The sequence below is a fragment of the Monodon monoceros genome, unplaced genomic scaffold, assembly GCF_005190385.1.
Source record: "Monodon monoceros isolate NGI ecotype Baffin Bay Population unplaced genomic scaffold, NGI_Narwhal_1 Super_Scaffold_2, whole genome shotgun sequence".
NCBI classification, from domain to species: domain Eukaryota; kingdom Metazoa; phylum Chordata; class Mammalia; order Artiodactyla; family Monodontidae; genus Monodon; species Monodon monoceros.
Window position 1 is genome coordinate 72,421,124 of NW_021703776.1, and position 12,487 is coordinate 72,433,610.

The window sequence follows — 12,487 nt, forward strand, 5'->3', positions numbered from 1 at the left end:
TTAATCATATCCTTCCTCCTGGGCATTCAGGTTGTTTCCAGGTTTTTTGTTTTGTTTTGTTTAGTATTAGAAATGATGCTGCAAAAAATATTCTCATATATAATGTATAATCTGATGTGCCAGCCTTTTATTCTTCTAGGATACAGCCCTAAACACACAGAAAAGTAATAAATAGTTGGGGCATCCTCTAATATTGTGTTAAATATTTGAAGTTGAAAGAGAAGTTTTCTCTTTTGACACCCAGTAAATCCGAGCATGTTTCATTACAAAAAGACATGGCACATTTGCTCCAGATCTGAAAATCTGGAGAAGAAAATTAAAATGAAAAAGAACAACTCTTTATGTTTATATTAGGATCCTCAGCATACCCTCTGCCAAATTACATTCTATGCAGTGATTTCATAAGATGTAACAACATTAACTTCTTATCACTGCTCCGCAATCCAGTCGCGAGTTAAGTAAAAATCTAAACAAAACATCTTTGGCTCAGATGCTCCTGAAAAGAGCATTTCAAAAGAAATTTATTTCGACTTGTTTTTCTAAGATGCGGACTAACTTGAATGATAGGAAGACCACTAGAATTGGAGCCAGACAAATAGGGCCAAGGCCTGGCTCAGTTACTTTTTAATAGCCAGTGTTTATTGAGAGCTTACTATGTGCCAGACACTACACAAAATGCTTTGCATGGATTAACAGATATAATCCTCACAAGAACCTGATGAGGTACATACTATTATTATCCCTGTTTTATAGATGAGGAAACTTGGGCACAGAGAGTTGTGGAACCTGCCCAAGATTGCATAGCTAATAAATAGTTGAACTAGGAATCAAACAGGCAGGGTTCCTCCAAGAATCCGTGCTTTTAATCAGTGTTCTGTAAATGGGTAACCCTGAGCCCTTTCCTTCCTAAGATTCAGATAACTTATCTGGAACATGAGGATAATAAACCTATTCTACCTATTTCCCTAGGTCATTTTGAGGACTGAGATCATTGTATGTAAAAATCTCAGTAAGTTATAAATCATTACAGTTTTCGGTTTCTTTCCTAGTTTTTAGACATGAGCAAGATGCATCCTAGGTAAAATTCTACGGTTGATGTCCCTTCTCAACAGAAGGGTTTATAGTTAGGCAAGATCACCTGGCATTGACCTTGCAAGATTGCTGTACTTTGAAGGTGGGGATGATGTCCTGTAGATAGAAAATATAAGTGTAGCATGTGGGATGCATAGGAGACCCAGAATCAGAGATGCAGGCCCAACACTGGTTTCAGCTCTTAGCAACTCTATGACATATTCTCTTATTCTTCAAACTTCGCATCTGTAAAATCTAGTCCCCATCTCGCAGGTTATGAAAATAACATACCTGCATGTGCTTTGTGAACTACCAAACAATAAGCTGTTGTTTGTATTACTGCCATGTCAGAGAAGAGTAATGTACAGCTCACTCAGGAGAGGGAGAAGGAAAGTGTGCCACTGGCAGGGAGCCAACCCCATTTGCTTCTGTGCCTCAAAACCACTGGAGAGCCTGAATTTGATGACCATGGGTTTTGCCACATTTTTTTTCCAACCACAGTTGGCTGGGGCTATTTCCTTACCTTGAGTCTCTGCCAACCACATGGAAATTATTTATTCATCCATCTTTTCATTCAAGTACTAATATATTTGTTGAGCATCTACCATTTGCCTAGCATTGTGCTAATCATGATAAACAATGGGAATACAATGTAATTGGAATGAAGTCCCTGTCCTTATGGAATTTACATTCTAGAGGAGAGATACAAACAAAAGATAAACCAGTAAACAAAAATTAAACCAAATGATAAGAGCACAGCACAAGTGCTAGAAGGAAATTAATAGCAATAAGTGAGAAGATAGAGTAGGAGAGACCCATCTTGGATGGTGTAGTAGAAGTAAAGGTGGGATCCTGAAGATGGACAAAGGAAGACAGATTTAAGGTCTCCCTTAAAGGCAGAACCGGCAGAACCTGATGGATCTGATGAGAGGGATAAGGAAAGAGAATTAGAAGATGACTACGAGGTTTCTGCAATAAACAACTGAAAGGACTGTCTCACTATTTACTTGCTCTGTTGTGGGGAATTGGAAGAGGGGTTCTGGAAGTCAAGACTACCATTTGGGATACGTTGATTTTTAAATGCCGGTAAGGCAATCAAATGTCAAGTTGGAAGTGTGAACCCAGAGCACAAGGAAAGTTCTAGGTTGAAGAAAAAAACGTTGGGATGTCTTGACAGTACTTAAGACCATAGGAATCCACATTAAGCTGTTGCATATTAGTTTTCCTTTGGTTGTTGACACTTTAATCAATAACAAGCCTGAAAACTATCAAGAATAGATTTTTAAAATCCCTATTAGTGAAATTTCAGGAGCATTGTAATTTTCAGGAAAAATATTTTGGGCCAGAAATTGAGAGGGATTTCTTAGGTTCTGGAAAGTTATGCCTATGGAGTGATCTGCTACTCTGGTGCGGATATGACGAACTGGAATGAGATAGAACTTGGACCAAGACGGACCTGGGCTTGAACTCCTGCTCTCTCATCACCAAGTTATGTGGCTTTAAGAAGGTTTCTTGTTCTTTTCATCTTATGCTTGATTATCTAAACAATGAAAATTAAAATACCTACCTGGTAGAGTTGTTGTGAAAATTACAGATAATATATGCAAAACATGCCTAGCACAGGATGGTGCTCAGCGAATAGTAGCAACATTAAATTCCTTTACCTTCACTGCACCGTAAAATGTCTTGAAAGACACCACCTCTACTTTCATACCTCGTTTCTCTCCTTGACTCCAATCAAGTTTCCCATCCCTACAATTCCACTGGATCTCCTCTCGTCAAATCATCAGTGGTGTTAAATCTGTCCTCAGTTTTGCACCCCTTCTCTGCAGCATTTGACCCAGGTGATCACTTCTCCCTCATTGATTAACTTTCTTCTCTTGGCTTCAGTGACACCATACCATTCTGGTTTCCTGCCTATATATATCATGGAAAGCTCCTTCTCAGTCTCCTTTGCTGGATCCTTTTCCCAGCTCAAACTCAATATCTCAGGTTCAGTCCTAGAAACGTTTTTCTTTTGTGGCCTCACTCTCTCCAAAGTAATGTTATCCACTCCTATTGTTTTACATACATCTATACACTCCCGAATTTCCATCTTCCCCTGAACTCCAAAGTAATACATTCAGCACCTCCTTGACATCTTCATGTGATAAGCACCTCAAGTTTAACAGATAAAAAATAGAACTCTTGACCTCCCCCACTCCTCAAGTCTTCTGCCGTCTTAGTAAAATGGTGTTATCATCCATCCAATGGTACTCTACCAAAGTCCTACCTTCCAGCACACACTATCAACTCTATTTCCAAAATATATCCACAAACTGTTTCATCTGTGCTGCCAAACCCCAAGACCCCATCACTGCTTTACTGGACTACTGCTCAAATGGTCTCCAGGATTCCACTACAATCCATTCTTCCATGGCATCCAGAATGAACTTTTGAAAACATACATCATGTCATGGGACTTCCCTGGCGGCGCAGTGGTTAAGAATCTGCCTGCCAATGCAGGGGACATGGGTTTGAGCCCTGGTCTGGGAAGATCCCACGGGCCACAGAGCAACTAAGCCCACGAGCCACAACTACTGAGCCCACGTGCTACAACTACTGAAGCCCACTCGCCTAGAGCCCATGCTCTGCAACAAGAGAAGCCATGGCAGTGAGAAGCCCACGCACCGCAACGAAGAGTAGCCCCTGCTTGCCACAGCTAGAGAAAGCCCGCATGCAGCAACAAAGACCCAACACAGCCAAAAACAAATAAAATAAATTTATTTTTATAAATAAATCATGTCACATCACTTTCACGTCTAAAATCTTTCAATGGATTTCTGTTGCACTTAGAATGAAGCCTGAGTTGTTTACCATGGTTCATGAAGGCTTACATGATTGAGCCTCAGCTTCCTCTCCAACCCCTCTCATTCCACTCACCCGCTGTAGCACACTACTCTCCCGCCTCACCAGCCTTCCTTCTTTCGTCGAAGCTTGTTTCCCCATCAGCGTCTTGCCCTAGTTTTTTTCTCTGCCTAGAACTCTCTGCCTCAGATTTTTTCATGTCTGGTCCTTTCTCATCATTCTCAGAGAGACCTTCCATGATCACCCAGTCCAAAATAGCACTCACCCCATCAGTCATGCGCTATCACATGACCCTGCTTTATTTTCTTTTATTATTTATAGCCATTTGAAATTATCTTGTTTATCTATATGTTTACTTCTGTATTATATCTGTCTCCCCTCCACTAGATTATAGACTCCAGGAAAGCAATGATAGATCTCCCTTATTCATCTCTATACCCTTAGAACCTAGACAGAGGCTGACATACAACAGACTCCCAAAAATATGTCAAATGAGTGAATGAATGAGTGAACAGTAGTTGTCATTGCTCTACCCATGAACAAAGCTGAGATTCAGGTATTATGGAATATCATCCTCTACTTGATTCAGTTTTTGCTACTTAACCCATTCCTTCTGCTTTACCTAAATGCCTTTTCTTCTCTTTCCCAAGGCCCAACTAGTTGTTAAATTTTGTCTCTTAAACATCTCTTATTTCTATCTTGTCTTCTCCCACACATGTCTACTGCCTAACCTCAGAATCTCATCATTATTTACCTTAACATTATAGTCTCCTAACTGTTCTATCTCCCTCCAGTTTCATCATTCTTAAATCCAATATCCAATTTTTCTAATACACAAATTTCAGATAACAGCCTTCAGAATTTCCACGTTTTCTTACATTCCTTAGTAAGGTCCTCTGTGATTGGGCCCCTGCCTTCTGTGTGCATCACAGTTCACAGATGCTCCTGTGCTCCAACCATTCCAAAATGACTTTCAAATGGCTTCCAAATTCCGCCTTTTTGCTCTGGTACAGACTATTCCTCCTTCTGGAAATGCCTTCCACCAGCCTATACACTTCTCATCTGTATGTTAAACTCATAATCTGCCTTTAATACCCAACTCAAGGATCTCCTCTTCTGCAAAATCTTCTCCAGTCTACCAAATCCGCATTGGTCCTTTTGTCCTATGTGGCCTCTTTAACATACAAATACTTTTGTTATTTTACTTTTCAAGCAATATGATAATTATTTATTATCTTGATACAGTATTGTGAAATCCTTGAGGTCTGAAACTATGTTTTATCTTTGCACCTCTAGCACTTGTCCTGGAATGTTATAAAATGTCACTAATAAACATTTGCTGATAGAGAAAAACGAAGAAACTAAAAATAAATGCATTCAACAACCCAACAAACATGCATTATAAAAAATAAGTTGTGTTTCCAAATCATCATTTAAAAAGCATCAGTAAAAGATGTCATACACTATTACTCTTCAGTATTTACCAGAAAGGAATGATGGAAAAATAGAAATTATATATTCTGAAAACCCGCTTAATAATTTTGATCGAAGCTCCAAGACTTGGAAATCACACAGTTTTGAGAACTGTTTGTCAGCACAGTGCCTCTCCCCTCCGTTTGCCACTTTGAAAATGGCCAGCTAACAAAATCTTTTATTTTGCATGCATCTTATTCTTGCTTTGATTGAAAAAATAGCCAGCACTCTGCTTATTATGAGAGCTCTGCGTTGTTTTGGAATTCCTGAACCGACTATTAGACTATTCTTCTAATAGTCCTTGGAAATACAGAGCAACCAAGCAGACACCAAAAGGAAGAGAGATGCTTGATGTTCTTTTGGTGGAGCCTGAAAATGCTAGAACCATTGCACTGGACAGTCAGTGTTAACTGGAAAAGTGCACTATAAATACAAGCCTCTTTTTTCTACTTTTATCCTCTAAAAATATCTGAAAACTTAAAATAAGATGTACATCTAAACGGTACCATGAGGTCTCTCCTGCTCAAAACAAAACAGAAAATAATCTTCCCTACCTCTTAAGGCCTGTTCTTCCTACCATTAAAGTTAGCATATTATATTTATTAAAATCCTTGTTAAAAAGCACCTAGGAAGATTTATGCCATGTGAAAATTAATTCTGATTACTCTGTTGGCTGTGTTAGTTTGTCAGATTTTCAAAGAGAAACCAGCTCTCAAGAGGTAAAGGGGTAAGAAGTTGCTGGTAGAAAAGGAAGGCTGAAAAGGGAAGAACAACTGGAGGCAAAATTCAGTCTACTTTTGACTAAAGCAGGCCTCAATTTTTACATAACGGATGTGATGAAAACTTGCATGTGAAAGAACCAGAGCAATGGCTTCCTAAAGGACACCCTGATAAGAGTTAGGGTTTGTTGACCTGAAACAGAGTGCCAGATATTTCTCAGCAAAGAGGAGTTTATTTGGGATCAGTAGAGAATCACAATTTGGGGTCTGCAGGCATGGCAAGCCACAGGCAGGTTCCTGCAGGGCAAGGGAAGAAGAACTCTTTTATAGAGGGGAAAAGGAAGTTGGGAGGACTATAGTAAACCAAGAGTCTGTGCTGTTTCATTGGCTGAGTCTTTCCAGGGAAGAAGAGTCTTTCTTCTACCAGCAGGGCTTTACTATCATTGCAGGGCATGGGAGCTCCACCTCTGGTCTCCCAAATGTATTTAATTGAGGTTTCTGTTTATTAATTTTTACAGATTAAGCCTTAAGAGTCTCTGGGGCTCAAGATGATTCTCACTCTCCAAAGAAAAGCAGTCTTTGTTTTATGCTTATCTTGCAGTGACAAAGTGAGAACTCGTAAGTTAATGATCTGCAAAAGCGTCAAAGATTAAAAGCAAATATAGGGTTCCTAGCTTGGAGTGGGCTTCATTTATAATGCCTTACATGGGACCTGACTGAATGAGACCACCCTACATTTGCTTTTTCATTAAAAGTGTGAGAAAACCTTAAAAAATCAAGAACTCCTCCTAAAATGTCAGAACTAGAAGGGAAACCCACAGTAATGAAATGTTTTGCCTATGGAAACATAAGAAACAACATGAACACAGAACTGCCTGTACCTACTACACCAGGATGGAATAGACCCAACATGCAGCGGACTGCAGATTAAAATGGTAGGTACATTAGAATGGGCAACTGAAGACCAAACACACTTGAGGTAGAAATAAATGGCAGTGTAAACGGAGAGACTAAAGGCTGACCAGCAAAAAATTATTAAATAAAGTCTCTTTGCCAGACACAGAATAGATTTTTTGCTGTTGCCATGGTTTTTATTTTTATTTTATTTTATTTTATTTTAATAGATCTTTATTGGAGTATAATTGCTTCACAATACTGTGTTAGTTTCTGTTGTACACAAAAGTGAGTCAGCCGTATGCATACATATGTCCCCATATCCCCTCCCTCTTGAGCCTCCCTCCCACCCTCGCTATCCCACCCCTCTAGGTCATAGCAAAGCACCGAGCTGATCTCCCTGTGCTATGCTGCTGCTTCCCACTAGCTATCTAGTTTACATTCGGTAGTGTGTGTATGTCCATGCTACTCTCACTTTGCCCCAGCTTCCCCCTTCCACCCTGCATCCTCAAGTCCATTCTCTATGTCTACGTTTTTATTCTTGCCCTGCAACTAGGTTCATCAGTACCTCTTTTTTTTTTTTTTTTAAGATTCCATAGATATGCATTAGCATACGGTATTTGTTTTTCTCTTTCTGACTTACTTCACTCTGTATGACAGACTCTAGGTCCATTCACCTCACTACAAATAACTCAGTTTTGTTTCTTTTTATAGCCGAGTAATATTCCATTGTATATATGTGCCACATCTTCTTTATCCATTCATCTGTCGATGGACACTTAGGTTGCTTCCATGTCCTGGCTAGTGTAAATAGAGCTACAATGAACATTGTGGTACATGACTCTTTTTGAATTATGGTTTTCTCAGGGTATATGCCCAGTAGTGGGATTGCTGGGTCATATGATAGGTCTATTATTAGTTTTTTAAGGAGGTTCCATACTGTTTTCTATAGTGGTTGTATCAGTTTACATTCCCACCAACAGTGCAGGAGGGTACCCTTTTCACCCCACCCTTTCCAGCATTTATTGTTTCTAGATTTTTTGATAATGGCCATTCTGACCGGCATGAGGTGATACCTCATTGTAGTTTTGATTTGCATTTCTCTAATAATTAGTGAGGTTGAGCATCTTTTCATGTGCCTCTTGGCCATCTGTATGTCTTCCTTGGTGAAATGTCTATTTAGGTCTTCCATTTGTACTCAGAAAACTATAAAACACTGATGAAAGAAATCAAAGATGACATAAATAGATGGGTAAATATACCATATTCTTAGATTGGAAGAATCAATATTGTGAAAATGACTATACTACCCAAAGCAATCTACAGAGTCAGTGCAATGCCTATCAAACTACCAATGGCATTCTTCACAGAATTAGAACAAAAAATTTTACAATTCATACAGAAACACAAAAGACCCTGAATAGCCAAAGCTATCTTGAGAAAGAAAAATGGAGTTGGAGGAATCAGGCTCCCTGACTTCAAACTATACCACAAAGCTACAGTAATCAAGACAGCATGGTACTGTCACAAAAACAGAAATAGAGATCAATAGTACAGGATAGAATTCCCAGAGATAAACCCATGCACATATAGTCACCTAATTTATGACAAAGGAGGCAAGAACATGCAATGGAGAAAAGACAGCCTCTTCAATAAGTGGTGCTGGGAAAACTGAACAGCTACATGTAAAAGAATGAAATTAGAACACTACCTAACACCATACACAAAAATAAACTCCAAATGGATTAAAGACCTAAATGTAAGACCAGACACTATAAAACTCTTAAAGGAAAACATAGGAAAAACACTCTTTGACATAAACCACAGCAAGATCTTTTTTGACCCACCTCCTACAGTAACAGAAATAAAAATAAACAAATGGGACCTAATGAAACTTAAAAGCTTTTGCACAGCAAAGGAAACCATAAACAAGACAAAAAGACAACCCTCAGAATGGGAGAAAATATTTGCAAATGAAACAACAGACAAAGGATTAATCTCCAAAATATACAAACAGCTCATGGAGCTCAATATCAAAAAAACAAACAATCCAATTAAAAAATGGGCAGAAGACCTAAATACACAGAATAGATTTTAACATGGTTACCAAGAGCAACTATTAACTGAAAATTTATTTATGAGGGCACATTCAAGGTTTTAAAAATGACTTTTAAAAAAGCTATGACTAAGCTGCCTAAAAAGAACACTCTTTAGTGGTAAATTGATGGTGACAGTACTTACTGCCGACAGCATACCTGAGTATATTCATTTCTAGGGCTACCATGACAAAGTACCATAAACTGGGTGGCTTAAAACCACAGAAATTTATTCTCCCACAGTCTGGAGGCTAGAAGTACAAAAATCAAGGTATCAGCAGGGCTGTGCTCCAAGGCTCTGAGTAGAAGCCTTTCTTGCCTCTTTCTACCTTCTAGTGGTGGCCATTAATCCCTGGTGTTCCTTGGTTTACAGCTGCATCACTCCAATCTCTGCCACTATCATCACACGGCATTCACGGCATTCACCCTGTGTGTCTCTCTTCATGTGATGTTTTCCTTTACTTCCAAAGTCAGTAATCATACTGGATTAGTACCCATCCTAATTACTTTATCTTAACTTAATTACATCTACAAAGACCTTATTTCCAGACAAAGTCACATTTATAGGTGCTAGGGGTTAGGACTTCCACATATCTTTTCTTTTTTTAACTTTTCTTTTTAACATCTTTATTGGAGTATAATTGCTTTACAATGCTGTGTTAGTTTCTGTTGTATAACAAAGTGAATCAGCTGTACGTATACATATATCCCCTTTTCCCCTCTCTCTTATGCCTCCCTCCCACCCTCCCTATCCCACCCCTCTAGGTGGGCACAAAGCACCAAGCTGACATCCCTGTGCTATGCAGCTGCTTCCCACTAGCTATCTATTTTACATTTGGTAGTTCATATATTTCAGTGCTACTCTCTCACTTCGTCCCAGCTTACCCTTCCCCCTCCCCGTGTCCTCAAGTCCATTCTCTACATCTGTGTCTTTATTCCTGTCCTGCCCCTAGGTTCATTAGAACCATTTTTTTTTTAGATTCCATATATATGTGTTAGCATACGGTATTTGTTTTTCTCTTTCTGACGCTCTGTATGACAGACTCTAGGTCCATCCACCTCACTACAAATAACTCAATTTCATTTCTTTTTATGGCTGAATAATATTCCATTGTATATATGTGCTACATCTTCTTTATCCACTCATCTGTCACTGGACACTTAGGTTGCTTCCACGTCCTGGCTATTGTAAATAGTGCTCCAATGAACATTGTTCCACACATCTTTTTGAGGGACACAATTCAACCCATAAGACCTGGGATCCTTTCCCTTGATCCAGCCTCCAATGATAAGCTAAAATAGGTTAAGCCCTAAAATAAAATTGTCCCAAGCTCTAAAATAAATTTGTTTCAAGCTCACTGCTTCCAAATGAGAGCTGACATCTGTCTTTCACCATAACTAATATTCATTTGGTAATCTTATGGCACTCATCATATGGGCTCCATTTCTAAAGTACCTTTACCTTTAATTTACATATCATGTAAATAGATCAATACTTTATACATTCATGTTTCTTTTGCTCCATCTATAGTTCCCTTACATGTATGTCTATTCTTGATTGTGAGCTCCCAGAAGGCAGTGACCAATTAATGATTTCTTCCCTCTTTCCTGTTAAGCTCTTTAGAGGGATTTCTACAGCAGAGTTCTCTGGACCCCTAAAGATATAATTCTTTCATACATAGCAGTCTGGCGGGTTGACGCTAGGTCAGGGTAGGTTCACATGCAGCCACACATTGTATTTGGAACCTTCTTTTACCTTCTAACTCGGACTTTGACCCAAGTGACCTAAGCATAACAAACTCCCTACTCCCTTATAAAGATTTTTATTTCAGAGATCCCATTGCCCTCCCTTTAATCTGGTTTCCCTAAACCCATCCTCCCATGAGTACATCAAACATGTCTGTATATGACTAAACACCAAATATGGCCATGAGCCAGGTTCTCTCCACTGACACTCCTGGGACCCAGACAAATTAAGAGATATAGTTGAAAATCTGTTTAAGTGGTCCAGGAATATTTTCTTCATTGTCATCATTATCATAATAATTCCTGTCATCATTTACAAAGTGCTTAACAAGTATTTTCTCATCAAAAGCCCTATAAGACAAGTACTTTATCATCCTTATTTATAGATAAGGAAAACTGAAGTACAAGGATGTTAAGTTACTCACCCAAGATCACGCAGCTACTAAGTGGCAGAGCACAGGATATCATGGCATCCAAGGAAACCTAGCTGCTTGAAGACACAGAAGACTCCAGGAGGCTCTTACCTAACTTCACCCACAAGCAGCTGGTAGATGGGGTGCAGGTAAGATGCTGTGTTATAAAGACAAGTTATATGTATAGGAAGAAAAGATAAGTACTGCAGTATTGGCTGTAGGTCATATGGCAGTTGAAAACCTCCTGGTTAAGCAGGGAAACTGTGCTTATGCAAAATCAAGTTAAGAGGGGAAGAAAAATGAGGGAGCACAGATGGCCCTCTGAGGATATGCTTCTCCTCCAGACAACTCCAGTTTGCTCTTTGCCCAATTAGATGAGCTGTTTCCTATTTGTTTTTACTTCACTTTATTTCTAAGGAATAATTTAGACACTTAATTTGCCAAAAATGTCATGAGTGAGCCAATAATAAGGAGAAAGGTGGGGAAAGAGTGAAAATAGAAATACTAAGTTTAAAATAATAATGTTAGTGTTTCCATTTTCTCTAAATGGAAAGGAGAGGGGAAGAGGTACAAATAAAGCTTTTTAAAATCTTTATAAAATCCCTGTTAAAAGCACCTAGGAAATTTTCTCCCATGCAAAAATTTATTCTCATTATTCTGCTGGCTGTGTTTGTCAGATTTTCAGAAAGTAAACAATGACATGTAGATTCCAAACATGTAAACCAAACAGTTTTCTATTGCAAGATTTATGTACTGCCCTGCATTCTCTTTGGAAGAGGAAAATGTTTGTTAGTGTTTGATTTTTTGTCATCAAGGACATAGCAGATTCTGATGATAATTGTTGTAAATCAGTCATTTTAAAGTGTGTATCAATCTGCCCTCATTCGGTCAGTAAGGCTACTTTTCCTTTCTGTTCGAATAGAAAAAAATATATCATTTACTGATATATGGCTTCTTTTTCAAAATCACTGTACTTTTTCAAAATCACTGTACACAAATACTATTTGCTGCATAAAGTCAAGAGGGATGGAATCAAATACCACTCTGTAACCCTTACTAAAAATTTCATTTCAGATGCAATTTTTTGCTTTGCTTTTTTTTTTGCGGTACGCGGGCCTCTCACTGTTGTGGCCTGGCCTCTCCCGTTGCGGAGCAGAGGCTCCAGATGTGCAGGCTCAGTGGCCATGGCTCACCGGCCCAGCCGCTCCAATGCATGTGGGATCTTCCC

The 12,487-nt window shown here is 39.0% G+C and overlaps 1 protein-coding gene across 1 annotated transcript in view; it reads left to right on the forward strand.

The window, feature by feature from the left end:
• The window catches only part of MET (MET proto-oncogene, receptor tyrosine kinase), a 154,064-nt gene extending 142,748 nt beyond the window's left edge, over window positions 1-11,316 (forward strand). The window contains exon 20 of the mRNA XM_029233407.1: window positions 11,233-11,316. Within this exon, the coding sequence (XP_029089240.1) occupies window positions 11,233-11,262 (30 nt within the window). The 3' untranslated portion in view covers window positions 11,263-11,316. The remainder of the gene's footprint in view (window positions 1-11,232) is intronic.
• Window positions 11,317-12,487: the final 1,171 nt, after the last annotated feature.